The sequence below is a fragment of the Hyperoodon ampullatus genome (assembly GCF_949752795.1).
Source record: "Hyperoodon ampullatus genome assembly, chromosome: 1".
Taxonomy (NCBI): domain Eukaryota; kingdom Metazoa; phylum Chordata; class Mammalia; order Artiodactyla; family Ziphiidae; genus Hyperoodon; species Hyperoodon ampullatus.
In genome coordinates, this window is record NC_136914.1 from 197268066 (window position 1) to 197291106 (window position 23041).

The 23041-nt window shown below is 40.0% G+C and overlaps 1 protein-coding gene across 1 annotated transcript in view; it reads left to right on the plus strand.

The window, feature by feature from the left end:
• CC2D2B (coiled-coil and C2 domain containing 2B) overlaps nucleotides 1–14418 on the plus strand; it is a gene marked incomplete at both ends in the record, with an annotated part of 109044 nt that extends 94626 nt beyond the window's left edge. The window contains 7 exons of the mRNA XM_079699156.1: nucleotides 188–277; nucleotides 2877–2990; nucleotides 5051–5185; nucleotides 5580–5702; nucleotides 10456–10514; nucleotides 12165–12342; nucleotides 14230–14418. Of these exons, the coding sequence (XP_079555282.1) occupies nucleotides 188–277; nucleotides 2877–2990; nucleotides 5051–5185; nucleotides 5580–5702; nucleotides 10456–10514; nucleotides 12165–12342; nucleotides 14230–14418 (888 nt within the window). The remainder of the gene's footprint in view (nucleotides 1–187; nucleotides 278–2876; nucleotides 2991–5050; nucleotides 5186–5579; nucleotides 5703–10455; nucleotides 10515–12164; nucleotides 12343–14229) is intronic.
• Nucleotides 14419–23041: the final 8623 nt, after the last annotated feature.

Below are 23041 nucleotides of genomic sequence, written 5' to 3' on the forward strand. Positions count from 1 at the left end.
TGTGACCCTGAGCAAGTTATCTTAGCACTCTAAGCTTGTTTCTTCTTTTGTAAAATAAAATTAATAATAGTGTGTACTTCATAGGCTTGTAGGATACACTAAATGTGATGACAGTGCATGTAAAGCATTGTACTTGGTGATAGGCATATAGTATGCTCACAATAAATGTTAGTTAATATTATTTTAGGACCTCGTTGCTCGCTTTGTATCTTTGATTCCTATTATGCCTGATACACTGGATGAAAATGATGGTTGTGATATATGGATGACGTCAGAGGTAACAAATTACATTTTATAATTTAAATGTATAGTATTTCTTACTTGCTTTTCTTTTAAAGAAAACTTTTAAAAAATATTATGCACTTATGTAGTAATTTGCTTCGTGCAATTTGAAGGTATTTGATAATTTAATACATCATTTTCAGCTCTATAACAACCCGTAAAAATAATTCTTAAAGACCAAAATTCTTATTCAACATTTTAAGTAGCTCATAATATTGAGATTCAACAGGAATTCCAGGAGTACAATATTATGACATTCTCCAGAGAGAAATATGGCTTGTTCACTATAGAGGTGGTCAGACCCTGAAGTCTAGCAGAAATACCACCACTTCCCAGAAGCTTTCCCCAGTTTTCCCACATCTGAATGAAGAGCTTGTATAGCAGTGCTCTTCCTTGGCACTTGGATTAAAATTGTCTTTAGACTGGTTGCCAAGTAAAATACAGGCCCAATGCAATATTTGGGACATATTTATACTAAAAAACTACTTGTTTATCTGAAATTCAAATTGAACTAGGCATCCTATTCCCTGCCCCCTCCCAAGTATGGCAGCCCTAATTAGAACACATTTTCCATTCCACCTTAAATTATATTTAGTTGCTTATATACTGGCCCTATACCCACATACTGTACATATACATCCCAAGTTTAATCTCCTTGAATGATAAGGAAGATTTGATTCTTATTTACTTTTATATTTGTCACTTATGTGTACTTTAAATTTAGCAAGTATTCAATATTTTTAATGGAGAATACCAGCATGATGGGAGCCTAAGAGAAGGACACTTTCCATCTGGGACTGATAGGCCTGGCACTTATCTAGAATGTTTTAGAGATTAGATTTTTGAGCTGAAATGGACTTAGGGGGCACAGGACTAACTTAATAGGTCAGCCACCCTGCCTTCTGCTAAGTGGGAGTAAGGGAGATACAAGCATGTGGTTTGTTTCAGGATCCAGTGATTCAAATCTGGTAAAACTCAAAGAGGTGTCAGTTAACTCTAGATTCTTCTTAGACTCTTAAAACTAATCAGAATGTGTTCAGGGGTATTATGATCCTGCAGAACATTGAAAGATAGCCTCTAAAGTAGCTAAAAATAACCATAAAATAACCATTCAGGCAAATACTAGTGCTCCCGAGTGCCCTCCAATCCAAACAATACCCATAATCAACAGGTTACCACAGTCATAGGCTTCCTCTTGGCTAATGTCTTCCCATTGACATGAACTGTTTGGAGTTGGGATACCCATGAGTGAATGACTAATTAGACTGTCACAAGGCAAGAGTTATTTCTCCTACCCAACATACAGTCTTGGAGTCAAACAAACCTTGGTTCAAATCCTACTTCAACCATCTGACAGCTGTGTGACGTAAGATAAGTTATTTAGCTTCTTTGGACCTCAGTTTCCTCATCTGTGTCATACAGGGGTTTTGAAAGGATAGGCACCTGGAATGCAGTATGTTAGTTACCTACTCTCATCCATTCCCTCCTTCTCTTATGAAATCCAGTCAGGGGAACCTCCTTGGCCTGACATTGAAGACTGCTCATAATCTGCTCTTCATTCTCCTGTTCACACACATCTTTCAAAAGAGCCACGTTACCATCCTCCCTAGCCTCCATCCCTCACCATCACATTCAGCCGGTGTGTACTGATGTGGCCATATCAGTTGTTAAAACATTGAAATGCTTCCAGACTGGTAAATAGTCACTCCAAGGGCTCCTGAGCACCCCCTCCCCAAGCTCCCTGACCACCATAGCCCTTTCTCTGGGACTAATGAAATGGAAGCACATGTGCAGTCTAAATGGTACAGCCACTACTCAGCAATAACACATCATTGCCATATGAACATTTGGGCCTGTATATTTTGTTAGATCCTTTGATTTTTCAAGCCAGAAATCCAGAGTTTTATATGAGATCTTCCAATTTTTAAAAGCATTTCGGGGCCAAACGAAACACACCTATCAACTAGAACCAGGTTACAAACCACTGGTCTGCCACCTCTGCTGTGCTTTTTCTCTCCTGCTACCACTGCTTTACTAGGCCCCCTGTATTTGATTACACCCAACCCAACTGTTCAGCTCTTTCAATTAAAGAAGTTTCCATTACTCTTTCTGATTGGGCTCCAACCCAGATCTCTTCCTCTCTTTCAGTTGAGAGCACTATATTGGTACAGGACAGAGTGTAGCTCCGTTAACCAAAGGATCCCTTCCTCCAAAAACACTATGTGATTTCCCATCAGGTGAAGTTCCTTAAAATATCAGCCAATATATCCCTGTTTTCCCAGGTTATTTGTCTCAAACAAAAATGCCCCATTTTGGAGGATAAAGTTATTGGGTCACTTACACAGTATCCACATTAATTATCCCATGATAAAGGTGACCCTTATGTTCCAAGTTAATGTTCTCTCTTTCTAATGCCCTAGTGTTTTAACAGGCAAAGGATGCTGGGGCTTTCGGCTTTGCAGTCATCTTAGTGACCTGGCAAGAATGTGTGTGTGAGGGTTTGGAGGGACTCTAAATCTGTTGGATGCTTGCATTACTCAACTTCCTCTCCTCCGCTCCTGTTTTGTGTCCTTGTTGCTTTTGTTTTGCCTTAGCGCTGCATCAGTTTGGCTATTGGAAATAAGGAGGAGCATGCCATACTTCTCTGTAATTTCTTCCTGTATTTTGGAAAGAAAGCTTTGGTCCTCCTAGGAACCTCGATGTTGGAAGTAAGTGGTGGACTTAATATTTAAATAGTGTAAACAAAACTAATTAGCTTTTAGCTGCAAGTTTAAAAGACTTCAACCCCAAGTTTCCTTTTTTTCACAAGCTAATTAGGAAATTTCCTAGGCGAACAATTATTTACTTAGGAGGATAATGTTCGTTCATCAAAATTTCTACAATGTAAAGAATGACTTCCTTTTGTTCTTCTTCTTCGTAAAGTAGTACAATAATAGTGCTACTTCATGGAGCTACTAAAAATATTAAATTACATAGTAAATAGCACTGGGAACAGCACCTGGTTTATGTGGCAAATGCTCAATAAATGGTGGTGGTAGGTGATGTAGTAATAGTTACAGTAGTAGTTATAGTGGTTGTTAACCATCATCACCACCATCATCTTTATGTGTCCCTAACACTATACTTTAAGATCCTTAAGAAGTACTTCTTCCTGTTTTCCACTGCTCAATTTTTAATTGTGTAAGAAGTGGGCCAGAAATTTATGTTAACCTACCTGAAATTTTTACAACTTAATTATATACACCTGCATTCAAACCTCCAGAAAGCAGTCTTCTTTTGGACTGTTTCTATTTCTACTATGAATATCTTGATAAGTGTCAAAAACTTGCAGTCTTGTTTTATGGTTTTTGTCATGATCATTTATTTCTCTATAGTCCCTTAATTTCCCCATATGATCCCCCTGCTGTAGTTTTGAGTGCCACTAGATGGCAGTAAACAGTCAACAATATTTCAACAAACATTTTTACAGTTTTACCTCTGAGTCAACACTGGGTGGCAGCACTCACTGTGCCTTTCACCTCTACTACTGGTTGAAGTGAAGCCTCTTTACTGTAAAGATGAGCACAGTGATAAAGAGCAAGAGCTTTGGAGTTAGGGAAACCAGGCTACACAGCACAGTGTTAGGAGTATAGATCTGGAGGTCAAAGAGGATTTTAAAACCCAGCAATGACGTTTACTAACTCTACGGTCTCAGCCTTATTTCTCTGAGCCTCACTTATCTCCTCCCCGAAGAGGAGTAATTCCATTTACTGTTACCCTAGACAATCTCTTAACCTCTTATTCTTCATGTGAAAGATGGGCATGACAATCATCCCTACCTCACAGAATTTGGAATTCATGTGAGAAAATTAGTGTGAGTGCTGAGTACAGTACCTGGGGTACTCAATAAATGTTAAATAGTCATTATTATTGTTACCTGAAATTTTTATTCTTTGCTAAATAAGAAAGGTTTATACTTCAAAAGTATGTGCAGAGCAAAATAATAACATAATGACTACTTTTATTCCTCAGGTGCTTTCCTGTGTAATTTCTCTCTGGCCTCTAACTCTGTATCTTGCTCACAAAATTAATTTTATGGCTTTGCAACTTCACTTGGCTTTTCAGAGCCTTAGGCAAAATTCCCTTCCCTAACTTTGCACGGTGTTCACCTTTGGTCTCCAAGTATATTCTACATAAAGCAGGGCTAATCCATATAGCATCTTTGTGTGAATTACACAAAAGCGCCCCTACCTCAAAACCCTTTAGTACTAGCTATTGGGAATTGGTAATAATATACTGATTTTGTTAGAACAACATATTTTATTGCTATGAGGGTACACCCTTCAGGACCATACGTGGCAGCACTAGCTCAAACTTTCTCATTTGAATCCTCATGCTAGCCTGGGCCTGAGGATTTCAGTTGCATTGGTTTTATCCTTTCCAAAAAAATTGTAAAGGTCCTAAAAAAGACTTTTAAAAATCAGAGATACCAGGGAGTTCCCTTGTGGTCCAGTGGCTAGGATTTTGGGCTCTCACTGCCGTGGCCCAGGTTCAGTCCCTGGTCAGGGAACTGAGATCCCACAAGCTGTGCGGCAAGGCAAATAAATAAATAGATAAATAAATAGATAAATAAATAAATAATGCAGGAATAAAGAATAACTAAGGTAACTGGCAATATTATCTATTTAAAAAATCAGAGATATCATATGCTTACACTATAATTTCCACGTACGAAAATGAGTTAAATCAATCATCCACCAAAAATGACTTTAACTCTTTCTTCGTACAGGGGCATGTGGCTTATGTATTAACGCCAGAAAGTGATGAATATCTGCTTTGGAATCCATTAACTGGGCAATGTCATAAGCATTTTGACCCATTTTGTCCCTTACAAAGTGTAGATTGTTTGTTTGATGGTGAAAATGTAAGTATATGGCGGGGGGGGGGTGCGGCGGAATCTTGAGTTATCTCCTCAAGAGTTAAACCTGTGGTTTTCTACACTGACCATATATTAGAATCATGTGGGAACTTTGAAGACGCTATAGATGTTCAGTTAGAATCCCTGGGGTGTAGGGCCAGGGGAATCTTTTATCCCCAAGGCTCCTTGACGTGATTCTGCAGTGCCTCCAAGGTTGAGAACCAGCGAGCAATCTAGTGTGCACACACCCCTGGAATCTCTGTACCTCCTGCCTCAGAACCATCCTTGGCTTCTGCCACTTCACTGGGGAGTAGGACTGTAAAATTTTGCTGTGTCCTAACCTACTACGGGCTTCGTACTCCTGTGGGCCTCTACTGATTTTTTGTTGATGTATTAATAGGTCTGGTTTAACATTCAGCAAAATAATTCACCAAGAGCTGTATATTTTGACTATTCAAAGGAAAGTTTCTGGAAACAGATGCTTCCAAAAAATTATCGAGGGACGAAAGCACAAAGCATACAGGTAAATTATACTTTTCCAGGTGTGTCTCTATGAAAGTTACCATTGGTTCTAATCTTAGGAATTGTGACAGCTCTTATTATGTTTATACAGCTGATTGCTTATTGAATTATTTGGCAGTATTAATAAAACCTAGTTTTCTCTGCCATCCAGCCTGAGTTTGGGCTATTGTGATCCGTTTTCTCTACTTGCAGAAAAGAGGAATTGAGAAGAAGGTATTATCTTAATTGTGAGTTTAGGTTTTAAAATAAAATTTTTTAAATGTTCATCATGAAACATAAAAAATAATAATGTCAAGATGGTGTAATAAGTTCTTACTTTGACCTAGCCCTTCTACTACATATCCATAACAATGATAAAGTATAAAAATTGAAAAACAGAAGGCTTATCTGGGCTCCAAACCATGATAGTTATCTCATGGAATAGAAGCAGGACGGAAACACTAGCAGTGAGTGGGGCCCAAAGAGGTTGGCACCAAGGTCTGAAAATGCTTCATGAAATCCAGAGAACCAGAGCCAGTCTCACGTTTTGAAGCCAGGGACTGTGTTGTGGCTCCCCTACTTTGCTACTCTTGAGAGAAGATGGGAAAGAAAAGCAGCAGACTCACTGCCTGGGGCTCAGGAGGTAAGAGACCAAAGTACAGAGCTGAGAATCAGGAACCAACCTAATCACCAGGTGGCTTGTCCAGGGGATCTATGATGTACTCACTACTGCTTTGGGAAGGCACCCAAATTCCATTTCGACAGCTGTTTCTGGATTGAGAGCCATGGTATGGCAGTGTGCAAGCAACTGTGAAATTCAAAAACTAGAAGCTATGACCCAGAGGAAGGAAGATAGGGGGATGAGAAAAAGGACAATGGAAAAATAGGAAGAAGACAATTCACAGAAGCAGAAACTCTAGGGCTCAACATCACTCATAATGAGAGAAATGCAATTTAAAACAATAAAACACTATTTCACATGTAGAAGATTGGCAAAACTTTTTAAAAAGTGTGATCACATCTAGTATTGGCAAAGAGGCAGAGAAATGGTGGGAGCGTGAATTGCTATAAACACTTTAGAAAGCAATATGGTAAGGTTGGTAAAGCTGAAGAAACTCAGCCTCTGATCCACCAGTTCATCTTCTAAGTATATACCCTAGAGGTACACGCACAGGGAGACAAGTACACGATGGTCATTACTGAATTGCTTGAAAGAGCAAAAAATAAATAAATAAAAGGAAACAATTCATCAACCAGAAAATGGGCACATGAGTTATGAATACTCCTACTATAAAATATTCTATACAGCAGTAAAAAAAAGAATATATGAAACTAATTTACTGTAGTTCTCAACTTGGCTGTACATGCATTGTATCAGAATCGCTGAGGGAAGAGCCCACGCATTGGTTTTACTTAAAGCTCCCCAGGTGATCCCACATGCAGCCAAGGTTGAGAACTACTGATCTAGAGCCACTGTTATCAACGTGAATGAATATAAAAAATGTAATGTTAAGCAAAGTAAAGAAGATGTGAAATGACACACTTGTTTGAAAAATATATGTTGTTTACGTATATAGAGATATATAGTGATAGTGTAAAAGCTTGCATGGGAATGATAAACACCAAATTTAGGGTAAAGTTTACCTTTGGAAAGAGGAATAAAAAGAATGATATCAGGGAGCAGTATACAGAGTACTTCAAATCTATCTGTAATGTTTTACATCTTTTAAAACAACCTACAACAAGTGTGGAAGAATGCAAAGATTAGATGTAGCTTGGTGGTATGTATGTTGGGTGGATGTTCATTACATTATTCTCAGTGCTTTATCTGAGAATGTTTGACATAGTTCATAATATCAAAAAGAAGGAATGGTGGTTGTGGGGAGAAAAATCAAACAGTATCAAAGGGTATAAAGTGAAGAGTTTCTCTCCTCTTCAACATCTTTTCCCCACTTTCTAAGAAACAGCCGCTGTTGGTAGCTCCTTGTGCATCCTTCTGAGCATTCTCCTTGCAGATGTTTGTAAAGTCATTATAAGGAAGGGGAAATGTGCTTATCTCTTTTGAGCAAACCACATTTATGGCATCCACAGACCTTGCTTGCTTTTCCCATCCCAAAGTTGTGACCAAAGTATTGCTGCCTCCTGGGGTGGGGGGAGAATGATATATTTAGAGTGGAGGTTTTTTGTTTCTATTAATCATTCTCTTATTAATTCAGGTAATGCTTATTGAGTGCTGCAGTGGGCCAGCACTGTTTTAGGTATAGGTACCACAAGGAAAAAGACATGTCTCAGTGCTCTTGGAGCTTGTGTTCTAGAGGAGGAAACAGAAGGAAACGAGCATTTGCTGTACAGAGCGATAAATGCCATTAGAGAAGAAATGAATGTGCTTTTGGGAGCACTCAGCAGGAGGCCTGAGGTGAAGGGGAGTTGCAGGGGCTTCCTGGGGAAAATGATGATGACTAGCAGAGTGAAGAAGGGTGAGCAGGAGCTGGTCTAGATGAAAGTTAAGGAGGAGAATGTTCCCAGCACAGAGCGGGAACAGCAGGCATGAAGACCTGCAGTGGCAAGCAGATGTCTGCCAAGGAGCTGAAAGGCCAGCCTGGCTGCTGCCAGGGAGTGAGCAGAGGACAGTCAGAAGCCAACATCACCAAGGCAAGGGCTGCCATAATCAAAATTGTAGTTTTAAAAGCCACTAAACCCTTTGTCAAGTTGAATATATAAATATAAAACTCATAGTTGCTTTTGACTTGTATCCCTACTGATTTCTTTCCTGTGGGTTAATGGCCCTTGATCTTCTGCCTTGTCGCACACATACCGGAATAAACCACTATCTGTGGTGAACACTGTTGTTGTTTTTTTTCTTTTTTTCTTTAAATTAATTAATTAATTAATTTATGGCTGTGTTGGCTCTTCGTTTCTGTGCGAGGGCTTTCTCTAGTTGCGGCAAGTGGGGGCCACTCCTCATCGCGGTGCGCGGGTCTCTCACTATCGCGGCCTCTCCTGTTGCGGAGCACAGGCTCCAGACGCGCAGGCTCAGTAATTGTGGCTCATGGGGCTAGTTGCTCCACGGCATGTGGGATCTTCCCAGACCAGGGCTCGAACCCGTGTCCCCTGCATTGGCAGGCAGATTCTCAACCACTGCGCCACCAGGGAAGCCCTGTTTTTTTTCTTAATCACAATTGAGAACACAAATTTGAGTGTGTATGATGAGAATATGGGTATTCAGAGATGGAGTTAACAGGGAAATCCTCTCGAAGTTTTAAAGGATATGAATTCCCTGAAAGGGGCCTTTGCCTGAAAAGAAAATAGACTAACACTCCATAAACTTATCAAGTCAACATAACCCAGGCCTCTTTTTCAGGCCTGAAAGTGGCCTAACGAATCCCTAAGAGTTGCCAGGATAGGGGTGCAGGGAATTGTTTTGGAGGGGCAGACAGTGGTTGGTGACAGCAATCAGGGAATTCAGTTTACCTGTCCTGACTGTGATAGTTGGTGGCCCCTGTAAGATGATGCTGCAGTTTATGCTTCCCTTTCTCCAGTATCCCTCATCTCCTGCTGTGTTCACTGTGGGGAAGTTCATTGTGCTTGAGCCTACGCTCTAATGTAGTGGTTCTCCAACCACGGCAGGCATCAGAACCTTCTGGAGGGCTTGTGGAAAAATGGATTGCTGGGCCTTACCCTCAGAGTTTCTGAATCACTGGGTCTGAGGTTGCTGGTCTGGGGGCCACATTTTGGGAGCCACTGGCTTAGATCATCATCTGACAGACTGAGCCCCCTCAAATCACTCCTGAAATTTTCTAAGACCTAGAGGCCTAGCAAATGTTTCCTTCTTTTCGTACAACCGTCATTCCACTCATGAGGGGGAAACATCCATCCGTGTCTCTATAGCTCCTCCATTTCTCAGCTCAGAAATATCCTAAGTTAAAACCGCCTAAACCCAACCCCGCTCTTGTCTATATGAGCCCTGAAGGGAGGGGAGGAACGGGTTAGGTAGTGGGGAGGGGCTTAGAGAAGTCCTCTCCTCCTCCCAGAAAATCCTGCTCAGGGGGCAACATGGGGAAACATGGTAGAGCATTGCTCTCTGCTGTTGCTGGGGTGCCTGGGGCAAAGGCTTGGAGACGGGGAGATTGAAATGGACTCTGCATGTATGTGCGAGTGTGTGCACATGCGTACATGCAAACACAGAGACCTGACTCCCGCCTGCTGAAAGGAACAAATAATCAAAGAAGGAAGATGATACACCATGTTACAAGAGTAATAATAACAATAGTATCTGATCTTTGTTGAACAATATGTGCCAGGCTGTACAGGTATTACTTTATTTTAAAATCTTTGCATGATCCCAGGGAAGTAGGTACTGTTATTGTCCCTTTTTAAAAGAGGTGGTAACTGAGACTCACAGAGGTTAAGTGACTTCACCAAGGTCACAGTTAATAAGTGGAAGATACCAGTGCAGCTTCCAAGATTATCTGGTAGAATCAATAAGCATGTCAAATGCTTGTGTGAATAAACGGATGGGGGTAGCAGATCTGTCTTTTTCTGTCATGAAAAATATCTTTTGTAAATCCATTCTCCCTTCCATGCCCTGGTGAAGTAGTATTAAAATCAAAGGGAACACTGTGATCTGTGTTACCTTTGTGCCTCTACCACTGAGTGTTTTTGCCACATGAGACGGGTTTAGGTTCACCCTCATTATACTCAGCACTCCAAGGGGCAACTGACATAAAGATGGTCTCCCTAGAATCTTTTCTAACTTTCAGTTTTCTGTATTTCAGCCTGAAGAAATAATTTATTCTGATACTAATAAAAGCATGGTAGAAGATCTAAAGAACAGGTATGATCTCTATTTATATATTATGATTATCATGTTTTCTCTCTAACTTCTCATTCAGCCACCCTTCAGTCCTCTAACCCAGTCTCTCAAAATACCCATTAGATTCAGCAACAGAAGCATGAAATGGAGATTATAATAGTTACTTCCACTGAGTCATCTATCTCTTGGTGCATGCATCAAAAATCAGCCCCGCTGCTATCCGCGGCACTTCTTGAAAAAACATGCCAAGTTAAATATGGTTGCATCTGGAAAACATTGTGGGCTGCCGTTAGGAAGTTCTCAACACAGACACCTGTTGAGCCGTATAGTAATAATAATGCAGTAGCTAACACTTCTTGAAAGGACAGGAAGGTAAATGGCCCACAACTTGGTGTGTGGTAAAAACAGCCAAGCTGGGTGGCAGCAGCATCAGTGCTGTCCCTCATAGGCACCCCTCCCCCTCCCCCCACCACACACACACACACACACGTCCGGAGGAGTTGTTGAGTCAAGCCCAAAGGGTCACAGCCTTGCAGCAGACCTCACTCCTACTCCAGATGTGTCAGAAGCTTCTAGATCTGACTACCTCCAGTGACTCATGCTGACACAGCAGGCTGGCATGTAAGCCGCTACCAACTAATTGAAACAGAATATGACAAAAATCATTTTACCACTCCCTTTTCTCACTAGCACACAACTCTCACCTCTTATTCCCCTCCTTCTTCCCCAACTCTTAACAAAAAAGGAATAAAAGCACTAGGAAAATGGTCCCCAACTTCTGGTTTTCATCAGAAATTGCTTCTAGAACTATTTTAAAAAATAGGTGCCAGAGTCCAAGACCACACCTGTTGAATCACTATCTGGAAGATAGTGAAATATTTTGATAAAGTCCTACAGGTGATTCTGGCATATAGCTGTGACTGAGACTCTCTGCAAACTCGAAACCACTTAGTTACTTTATAGACTCAGCCAAGAGGAGAGGCCCAGCAGCTTCTTCTGTAGCACACAATGATTCTGCCCAGAGGAGAAGCTTCCATCAATCAACTCACACTGTGCTCCACTTCCTCCCCTCCCCAAAACAGTTCCTCAGCAGGCACTGTTTTAGAGGTGGCATAGGTAGGCAAAACTCCCTGCCCTTGTGGAGCATACATTCTGGTAGGGGAAACTGCTCATCATACTGATCAGTCCAGTGCTTCATTTCCTCCCAATTCTGCTTGCTGAATTAACTGATCCAGTTACCCCATTCCTGCTAACATTATCCCAGATGAGATATCTGAATTTTTATAAAGGCATTTCTTGGAAACACAATGTCTTATGTCAAAGGAGGGTCTTGGAGAATAGGAATGCCAACCCAGTAATCAGATGGTAGGCAAATCACACCCAGTAGGCAGCTGCCTGCACACAGGTAACTGGAAAAAAGATGTGCCTTTGAGAGCTAATTGCTGGCTACCCCAGGAAGCGTCTTGCTTTCTCAAGCCAAGCAAGAGCCTGCTCTCTCCTGGACTTGATTAATGTGAATGATGGCAGATATCCCTAGCCATAGAGGTCTGGTTTTCTCCTAAATCAAAAAAGTATCATTCTCATACTTGAGAAAAAGTGACAAAACTTTTTTCACATTTATTTAAATGAGTTGTAATTTATCATAAAATAATCTTCGCATTCTTACCTTAGGATTGAAAGAACTCTGAAATATAAAATAATGGAATGGCGACCTAAACAGCCAACACGTTGGAATAGACAATGTACTTTCATTTTAAGACAAATCCTTCCTAAGTTAGAGCTTGGCACCAGACACTTTGTTTCATCTGAAGAAGAGAGTGAATTTGAAAGACTGCTACAATTTTATTGGGTTTGTATATGATTTAATGCATTAATGTCAGTTGTTTTATCTATGTTATTAATTGCCAGATGATACTAATCTTAAGTATCCCTGAAATGCCTTTTATCTTGATCTTAGGTGATACATGCTATGGCATTAAAATGCATTTACTTACAGGCTGAGAAATTTCAAATGTAGTGAGTAACTAGTACCATGACCAGATTGCATGACATTTTCTTGGAATCAGTTTTTTAATGTATAAACCACAAACTTTGGAAAGAGATACCCAAAAGGAAGCCACCTGCAACTAAGAAACTAAAAAATGATTTCTAGATGGTAGTAATAGAATGGATTCCATGTCCTTGCTTCTGGGCAAGAGGACTACAGGCAAGCTTTAATATCTTCTACATGCAAATTATTCTCAAATTTATACATCCAGCCTGGACTTCTGACCTCCTCTCATATATTCACCAGCACATTTGACATCATCCTGGATCGTAGAAAGGCACTTCAAACTCAGTTAAGTCCATAATCAAACATGGTGGGCATCTGGTGTATTGTTAGGGTCCTTCTTTTCTTCCCCTATGATATCCTTAGTTCTGGAATCCTCTCACCTCCTTTTCCCTATGAAGTGTTCCAGTGGGTTTTTGGAAGCCCCAGCCTCCCAAAAGTGATATTCCTTCCCTCTACTATCCCGTAGACTAGAAGATGTCTCCTCGGGAAACCCTCTAAGAGAAGAAAGGAAGGAATCTGTTGGGAGTTTATACTCAGGCTGCCAGGGAGGGATCTGCAGGCACTATTCATTCATGAATAGGGAGGAAGTTGTTTTGTTTTGCTTTCTTTTTAATAGAATTAGGGGGTAAAGAGATAAGCAAAGCATAGTTAAGTATAAGCCAAGGTTTAAAACTTGGAGTTCCTTTGTAAAATTATCTGCTATTTAATAACACACATTCATAAACCTAGACCGAATCCTGCAGCTTGGGTTCAAATCCTGGCTCAACCACTCATTAACTTTGACCAGATTACCTAACTTCTCTATAACTTCTACCCCACGGCTCAAGATAAACAGGGATAAAAAGAGTTACCTGCTTTGTGGTTGTGGTGAGGATTAAGTGAGCTGCTTAACCATAGCACCCAGCACTTAATAAATGTTAACTATTATTTGTATCCTATGTGGCAGCCATTGTGCTAGACACTTGGGGTTATGACAGTAAACAAGACAGATACAATCTTGAGCATTCACAGAGACTGTGGGCTAGTTAGAGAAATAGACCAGAAAATGAGTAATTGCAGTATATTTTATTAAATAAGCTAGGAAAGGACAGTGTCCTATGCAACCACAAGAGAAGAGCACATCAACAGATTTAAAGATCAGGACAAACCTCCTGAAGTAAGCAAACTAAGTCTTGAAAGAAGCTAATGATTGTCCTTTGTGTATTCTTAAATAGATAATTTTACGTGGGACCATGTTCCGTATCCTTTAATCCTGTCATATAGTTATCAATAAATATAAACTGAATCAATGTTAAATAAATTCTTCCAAAATGCTCCCTTCAATCTGTCACTTGTAGGATCAAGGTTTCCTTGTTGGCAGTTTGCTATTCCAGAAAGGGTGCAAATATGTGGAATGTTAAGTGTGCAGGCTCTGGCATTAGACAGACCTGGTTCTGCTCCTCTCTCTGTAAAGTGGGGATTATAACAAAGCCTACCTCACAGGGTTGTTTGAGGATTAAATATGTATGTGAAGTATTTAGCATTGTGCCTAGAACATAGTAAGCACCCACAAAATGATAACTATTATTACTATTTTATGACTTCCATTTCTTTGAGGCTTCTTTAATCTCTTTGCATACAGTAATTCTCCATCACCTACGTGACTGTAATGTGGTTTTATGTGTTATTCTGTCATTTGTCTAGGTCGCAGGATTTCCTATCCAGATGCCATACACTGATGTACAGTCAGTTATTGATGCTGTGTATCAAACTGGAATTCATTCCTCTGAATTTCCACAGACAGAATTTGCTTTAGCTGTGTATATTCACCCCTACCCAAACAACATATTATCTGTTTGGGTCTATTTGGCTTCATTAGCGCGATATCAGTGAAAAGGAATAAGGGAAAAGGGAAAGATTGTACATAGGTCCCCAACCAGAAGCCAAACTTTTCTAGTACTTGGGATTTTCCTATTTATCCTCAAATCCAGACAAGTGTGAGCCCAATTTTTGGTTCACTTATAGAGTTGGGCACAAGACTCACTCCCTGAGTCTTTGAGGACAAGCATAAATGACCTCCTCACCGGAGACCTCGTCAGGGAGGACACTTTGGGAAGTCTGGCACCTTGGGTCGCTGTCTAAGGTAGGTCTTATTCTGGGAAAGAAGCAATTCTGCCTTCTCTCTGAGCCAGTGTTACTCAAATTGGGGGCCCCACACCACCTCCATCAAAATCACCTGGAAAGCCTTATTGAAAATGCAGAATCCCACATCTCATCCAGGACCTATTGAATGGGGATCTCTGGGAGTACAGCTCCAGAACCTACATTATTTTAAACAAGCTCCCCAGGTAACTCTCTTGACCAGTTAAGAGTGAGAACCCAGCCTTATAGAGTGTTGTCTTTACTGAAGTGAGGCTAGTACATTTGATGCTGGTTCTGATGGAATTCCAGGCAGAAGTTATTCAAATAGAAACCCAAGGTCATTGCTTCTCATGAGATAGAAGATTATTTCACTGGTTAAGAATAAGAGGGAAATATGCCATGTTGGGTTGAGGACAGCTTCTGGGGGCTTCTCAAAAATTTTCTCTTTAGATGCTACTGACCTGAAGTCATTTCATCTCCAAGAATTTGGAAGGGACTCCCAGGAAACACTACCTAAATGCTTTCCTGATTCTGTGAGAAAGGGAGAAAATGGTCTTACCAAATCCCAGAGCTCCTTTTTTTCTTAATGAGCAGCCCCCCATTCTGCCTCTGACACTTTTCTGCTGCTTTTCTTTCACAACAGTGCACCCAAGGAGACCCATCTAGGGCCTCAAGAAAGAGTGGTTAGGTATCTAAGTAGGAAACACTGTACTTTCTTGTATTTGATTGTTCTGTGCTTCATTGAGAAGAGTATTCATACAGTTTATTTAAATGTTACATAACAACTTATTTTTTTAATCAAAAGATATAGATTTCCAAAGGTTTTATATGATGAGAGCAGTTTTATATGAGGTAAAAGTAATAAAAAGAAAATTCACTTCTCCCAATGTAGTAGCACTGGGGCTTCTTGAGTCACTCCCACAAGCAGAGAGCAGAGACCCCAAATTCATCCTCAGGGAACCCTCAATCTGTATCCCCTCCCCCAATATACCTGCATAGGTTGATGCCAGAGAAGACCTCATTTATTTGCAGGGTGTTAGTCTTGGACCAAACTCAAGATTACTAGAAGAGTAGAAAGAGTGGGTATGTGGGTAAAGAGAATGCTTTCTCTGCAAGGTTAAAACCTAGTTATATATGTCCTCTGGCATGCATGAGAAAAATGATCAGAATTTTTGTTTTTATTTGAATGTTTGTGTTTAAATGCTATAGGAAGTTTTGTTATTAACAAGTCTCCCACACTGATTGGGGTAGCACAAAATTGTATCTATGAAAAGACAAGTTTGCCAAAGAAATGCTGAATTCATGCAGTTCATTTTTGTGACACACTGAATGTTTACATAGCTATTTTGTTAATCGTTTGTGGTTTTAGAATTGATAGGCCACTTAAGAGTAAGGTAGAAAGTGTTCACAGGCAAGTGTGTATTGTATTCTGTATTATATGCATTTTAAAATATGTGTATGTGTTTCTCAACTAAAAATTTTTCCTAAAATTGTGATTGTCTATAATGAACCATTTTTTTCATTTTACTGTTTTAAAAATACATGATATTAAATGTAACATGCAATTATAAAATTCTATGAATCGTTCCACAAATAATTACAAAACATCCATTATGTACCAGACACTTTATATGTGCTGGAGGACAGTAGTGAAAAGACATTCTTACAAGGGAAGTTTACATTCTTACAAGGGAAACAGCTCATAAGCAAATAAACAGTAAGTAAGTGAGATCATTTCAGGGTATGATGAATGTTATAAAGCAGTGGTCCCCAACCTCTTTGGCACCAGGGACAGGTTTCATGGCAGACAATTTTTCCACGGACGGCGGTGGGGGAGTGGAGGGGGTGGGGTGGGATGGCTCAGGCGGTAATGCGAGCAGTGGGGAGCGGCAGATGAAGCTTCGCTCACTCGCCCGCCGCTCACCTCCTGCTTGGTGGCCCGGTTCCTAACAGGCCGCTGATGGGTGGCTGGGGACTCCTGCTATAAAGGAAACAAAAAGGTTGGCATGATGGAGAAGGACTTTGCTGGGGATGGAGGATATAAGCAGAGTAGTGAGGGAAGGCCTCTCCACGGAGATAATGTTTGAGCGGAGATTTAAAAGATGATTTATCAAATAGAATTGCATTCAGTTGCATGTAACAGAAACCTAATCACAGTAGCGTAACCAAATAGGGATTATACAACTGCCAAGTGCGGAGGAGGCAGTCCAACTCTAGTGCAGTAGCTCTGTGATGTCATAAGTGTACTAGTCTTCATCCGTCTTCTTCACCATCTCTAAGGAGACTTCTATCCTCTTTCTCAGTGGCTCTCAAACTTCAGCATGCCTAAGAGTCACCTGAAGAGTTTGTTGAAACACAGATTGCTGGGCCTAACCTTCAGAGTTACTGATTCAGTGGGATCTGGGGTGGGGCCTGATAATTTGCATTTATAACAAGTTCCCAGGTGATACTGAGACTGCTGACCTGGGAACTACAGAGGCCATAGCCTCGCAGTCATTTTCATGACAAGAAAATGCAGAAAGGGAAGGAGGAGGTAGAAAAGGCCGCTGGTTTAGCTCTTTTAAAAGGCTTTCCGGGAGGCTGTGTCCAGTAACTTCTACTTATATTCCATTGGCCAGAATTGCATCACTCCTAGCCACAAGAGAGGCCAGAGATCAAGTATTTTAAATGGACATATTGCTCTCCCAATAAAATCAGGGTTCTGTTGGTGAGGAAGTAGGGGAGGATGGCTTTGGGTAGGCATCTGTGGCTTCCACAGTTGAGAGGAAGCCAGTCATGCAAAGACCTGTGGCAAAAGCATTTCAGGCAGAGGAGACTGCAATTACAAAGGCCTCTAGTCCAGAAAGAGACTTTTATGGAGAGGAAAGGGTAGTAGCACATAAGGTTGGAGAGGTAGACAAGGACCAGATCACATAGGTCATGGTAAAGAGTTTGTATTTTATTTAAAATATAATAGCAAATCAATCATTGAAAGATTTTAGGTAACCGAATAAAGTAGTATTTTTCCTTTTTTATATTTGAGAATACTTTAAAATTATTTTTAGAGGTACTTATTATTTGTGCATAAAAATGATCATGTTTTAAAGTGCAGGTTTTCTTTTTCTTTTCCTTTTCTGCTTGGGTCCCTGTCCTACTATTCTCCCCTCCTCCACCCACATTATTCACTCCACCCACCCCCTTACCAACAGGTATCTTCCACTTACCAACATTCTCATGTATACATATATACATATATGCATATGTTCCTGTTTGTTTTATAAAAATGGGACCACATTGTGTATGCTTTCCTGCATGTTATTTTTGTCCTTCAAAAATAGTGAAAATACTCCAAGTAAACTAATTCATTCTTCTTAAAAGATCCATATTATTCTAAAGTGTGGGCAGGACCACTACGTGCACTTAAGCAGTTTGTGTGCCACACAACTCACAATTTATGTGCAAGGACCCCTGGAGTTGTATATTATGTGACAGCCCTGGTTGTGAATATTATCTATTATAGTTTATTCATCATTCTCCTACCGATAAGAATAACTTCTGATCCAGTTGATCAAAGTGTTGTTTAGTTTTTCTATATCCTTGCTGTTTTTCTGTATACTAGTTCTATCAGTTACTGAGAGAGGAGAATTGAGGTTGCCAACTGTAATTATGAGTTTGTCCATTTCTTCTTTTAGTTCTATCAGTTTTTGCTCCATGTATTTTGAAACTCTGCTGTTAGATGCACACAGATTTAGAATTTATACCGTCTGGTGAATTAACCCATTTATCATTGTGCAATGTTCCTCTTTATCCTTAGCAATTTTCTTTGCTCTGAACTCTATTTTGTCTGATGTTTATATAGCCACTCCAGCTTCTCTGGATTAGTGTTTACCTGGTGTATATATTTTCATCTTTTTATTTTTTTTTTTTTTTTTTTTTTTTTTTTTATTTTTTTTTTTTTTTTTTGCGGTACGCGGGCCTCTCACTGTTGTGGCCTCTCCCGTTGCGGAGCACAGGCTCTGGATGCGCAGGCTCAGCGGCCATGGCTCACGGGCCCAGCCGCTCCGCGGCATATGGGATCCTCCCAGACCGGGGCACGAACCCGTATCCCCTGCATCAGCAGGCGGACTCTCAACCACTGCGCCACCAGGGAGGCCCCATCTTTTTATTTTTAATGTATCTATATAATTATATTTGAAGTGAGTTTTTTGTAGATAACATATAGTTGGGTTATGTTTTCTTTTTTAATACCTTTTGACAATTTCTTTTTTAATTGGAATATTTAGACTGTTTACACTTAATACAATTATTTATGTTTAGACTTAGGTCTACCATTTTATTATTTGTATTCCATTTGTTCCATCTGTTTTTGTCCCACTGTTTTCTCTTTCCTACATTATTAGGTTATTTGAACATTTCTTAGTATTTCATTTTAATATATCTATTATATTTTTTACTATACCTTTTTGTATATATTTTTTAAAGTTTCTTTGAGGATTATAGTATACATACTTAACTTTTCATAGTCTATTTAGAATTTTTTTTTTACCACTTTAAGTGGATTGTAGAACTATTACCACCTTATATGTTTCTTTTTTTTTTAGGTTTTTATTTTTTTCCTTTTTATTTTTTAAATTTTAATTTTATAATGGAGTATAGCTGATTTACAATATTGTGTTTCTTTTGGGTGTACAGTAACTTGATTCACTTATACAGAGACATCTATATATTCTTTTTTTTCTTTTTCCTTTCTTTTTTTTAAATTGGGGTATAGTTGTTTTACAATGTTGTGTTAGTTTCTACTGTACAGCGAAGTGGAGTTCCCTGTGCTATGCAGCAGGTTCTCATTAGTTATCTATTTTATACATATTAGTGTATATATGTTAGTCCCAATCTCACAATTCATCCCACCCTCCTTTCCCCACTTGGTGTCCATATGTTTGTTCTCTACATCTGTGTCTCTCTTTCTGCCTTGCAAACTGGTTCATCTGTACCATTTTTCTAGATTCCACAAATATGCGTTAACATACTATATTTGTTTTTCTCTTTCTGACTTACTTCACTCCGTATGACAGTCTCTAGGTCCATCCACATCTCTACAAATGACCCAATTTCCTTCTTTTTTATGGCTGAGTAGTATTCCATTGTATATATGTACCACATCTTCTTTATCCATTTGTCTGCCGATGGACATTTAGGTTGCTTCCAACCACCTTATATATTTCTTTACATTTCTGCCTTTATGCCATATATATGTGTATATTAATATAAAGAATTGTCTCATGCAATAATGAAGGCTGAGAAATCCCAAGATCTGCAGTCAGCAAGCTAGAGACCCAGGGGAGCCAATGGCATAAGTTCCAGTCTGAAAGCCAGGGGGCTCAAGACCCTCAAAGTGTCAGTGTTTTTGTTTGAGTCTGAAGGCTGATAAAGATCTGTGTCCCACCTCATTAGCAGTCAGGCAGGAGGAGTTCCTTCTCATTCATAGGAAGGTCCGCCTTTTTGTTGTATTCAGGCCTTCAGCTGATTGAATGAGGGCCACCCACATTAGGAAGGTGTGATATTATGATACAATAAATATATATTTGATCTTTGTCTCAGTTCTGACACAAGAGCTTCTAAAACCCTTGGAATTTCCTGAGTGATGGGGGTGAGAGAAGTATCTTTTGATATTCATAAGCCCCCTTCAAGCATATACCTGCGTTCATGCTAACAAGGTACCTCTTGGTGGTCCCCTAGATAGCTTCAGGATAGGGGATGGAACAAATGCATGATTATTTAAATCACTGGCCATTGGTAATTAACTCAATATCCAACCTGTCCCCTCTCCCTGGAAGTCAGGGAATAGGGCTGAGAGTTCCAGCCCTTTAAACACATATAAAGAAGAGCTAATACTTAACCTTCTCAAACTATCCCCAAAAAATTGAAGAGGAGGGAAACTCCAAAAGTCATTCTATGAGGCCACCATTACCCTGATACCAAAATCAGACAAAGACACTAAAAAAAAGAAAAAGAATATTCCAGGCCAATATCTCTGATGAAGATAGATGCAAAGGTCCTCAACAAAATATTAGCAAACTGAAATCATTAAGAAGATAGATAGACAGATAGATAGACATGTACTTGCCACCATTTTGTTACTTGGTTTCTGGTGGTTTTTGTAGTTCTTCTCTATTCTTTTCTTTTAGTTTCTTCCCATGTGGTTTCTCTAGTGGTATGCTTGTGTTCCTTTCTCTCTAGTTTTTGGGTATCTATTGTAGGTTTTGATTTGTAGTTACCATGGGATTTATATATGTTGACCTATAACTGTATCTACTTGTTTTAAACTGGTATTCATTTAAATTCAAACATATTCTAAAAGATCTACATTTTTTTACTCCTCTCTCCCCTGTTTTGTGTTTTTGATGTCATATTTTACATCTTCATGTTTATCCCTAAACTGTTTATTGTGTTTATAGTTGATTTTACAATTTGTGTCTTTTAATCTTTGTACTGGCTTATTTAAGTGGTTGATCCACAGCCTTTACTGTATATTTGTCTTTACTAGTGGGATTTTCCCTTTTCTATAACTTCTTACTTCTTGTTGTAGCCTTTTCTTTTCCACTTAGAGAAGATCCTTTAATATTTCTTCTAGGGTCGGTTTAGGATTGATGAACCCTTTTAGTTTTTGCTTGTCTGAGAAGTTCTTTCTCTCTCCTTCAATTCTGAATGATAACCTTGCTGAGTAGAGTATCCTAAGTTGTAGGTTTTTCCCTCTCAACACTTTAAATATATCATGCCACTTCCTTCTGGCTTGCAAAGTTTCTGCAGAAAAACCAGCTGATATAGCCTTATGAGGTTCCCTTTTGTATGACTCTTTGTTTTTCTCTTGCTGCCTTTAGAATTGTCTCTTTATCTTTATCTTTTGCCATTTTAATTATTATATGTCTTGGTGTGGGTTTTTTGGGTTCATCTTGTTTGGGACTCTCTCTGCTTCCTGGACCTAGGTATCTGTTTCCTTCTTTAGGTTTGGGATTTTTTTCAGCCATTATTTTATCAAATACTTTTTGGCCCTTTACTCTCTCTCTTCTCCTTCTGGGAACCCTATGATGCAAGTGTTCATACACTTGATGCTGTCTTAGAGGTCCCTTAAACTGCTCTCATTTTTTTAAAATTTGGTTTTCTTTTTGTTGTTCTGATTTGGTGATTTCCATTATTCTATTTTCCAGATCACTTATGTGTTCTTCTGTATTACCTAGTCTGCTCTTAATTCCTAGTGTGTTTTTTTATTTCAGTTATTGTATTCTTCAGTTCTGATTGGTTCTTTTTATATTTCTAGTTCCTTGCTAAAATTCTCAGTATGTTTCTTTATTCTTTTCCCTAGTTCAGTTAGCATTCTTATTACTAATACTTTGAACTCTTTATTTGGTAAATTATCTATCTCTTTTTCATTAATTGTTTTTTTCAGGTTTTTAGTTTTTTCCTGTTATTTTGTTTGGAACAAATTCCTCTGGCTTCTCATTTTGCCTACCTTCCTCTGTCTCTATGAAATTACATGAGGGACTTCCCTGGTGGTGCAGTGGTTAAGAATCCACCTGCCAATGCAGGGGACACAGGTTGGAACACTGGTCCAGGAAGATCCCACATGCCGTGGAGAAACTAAGCCAATGCGCCACAACTACTGAAGGCCGCATGCCTAGAGCCCGTGCTCCACAACAAGAGAAGCCACCACAATGAAAAGCTCACGTACTGCAATGAAGAGTAGCCCCCGCTCGTCACAACTAGAGAAAGCCTGTGCGCAGCAACAAAGACCCAATGCAGCCATAAATAAATAGATAAATTTAATTTTAAAAAATTAGGTGAAACAGTTACATATTCCAGTCTTAAAGCGTTGTCCTTGCATGGGAGCATTCATCTGCAGTCTACATGTGGGATTTGGTGGGGGAGCTGGATCTGAAGTGAGCACAGGTCATGTCTTCCCCCCAGAGTGTGCTGGCAGCTATCACTTGGTGGGAGATAGGGCTGGAGAGGGAGGGGCTAGAGCCTGAGCCAGGTGTGAGCCAGGGCTTCTCCTAACCTCAGTGGCTGTTACAGCCCTGTGGGGGCAATGGCAGGTCCTAAGGTACTGGAGCAAAAGCCCTGAGGGTTGGGTAGGAGCTGGTTCTGTTCCCTCTAGGTGTGCACTCTCCCTGCTCTCAGCAACATCTTTACCTTAGAGGGGAGCAGCACTAGAGCAAGGAGGGCTAGAGTGGGCACCCGGTGCAGGTTGGGGCTTGTGCTGGGGTGGTTCCAGCACACCAGTCATAGCTCAGGACAGCTCCCCATCCGCCACTTCCGTGAGCACCAATAATGCCCACCCTTGCCCCATTCAGATGCAGTGCTGGGTCCAAGTTGGCCACTCTCCTGGGCACAGCAGCCT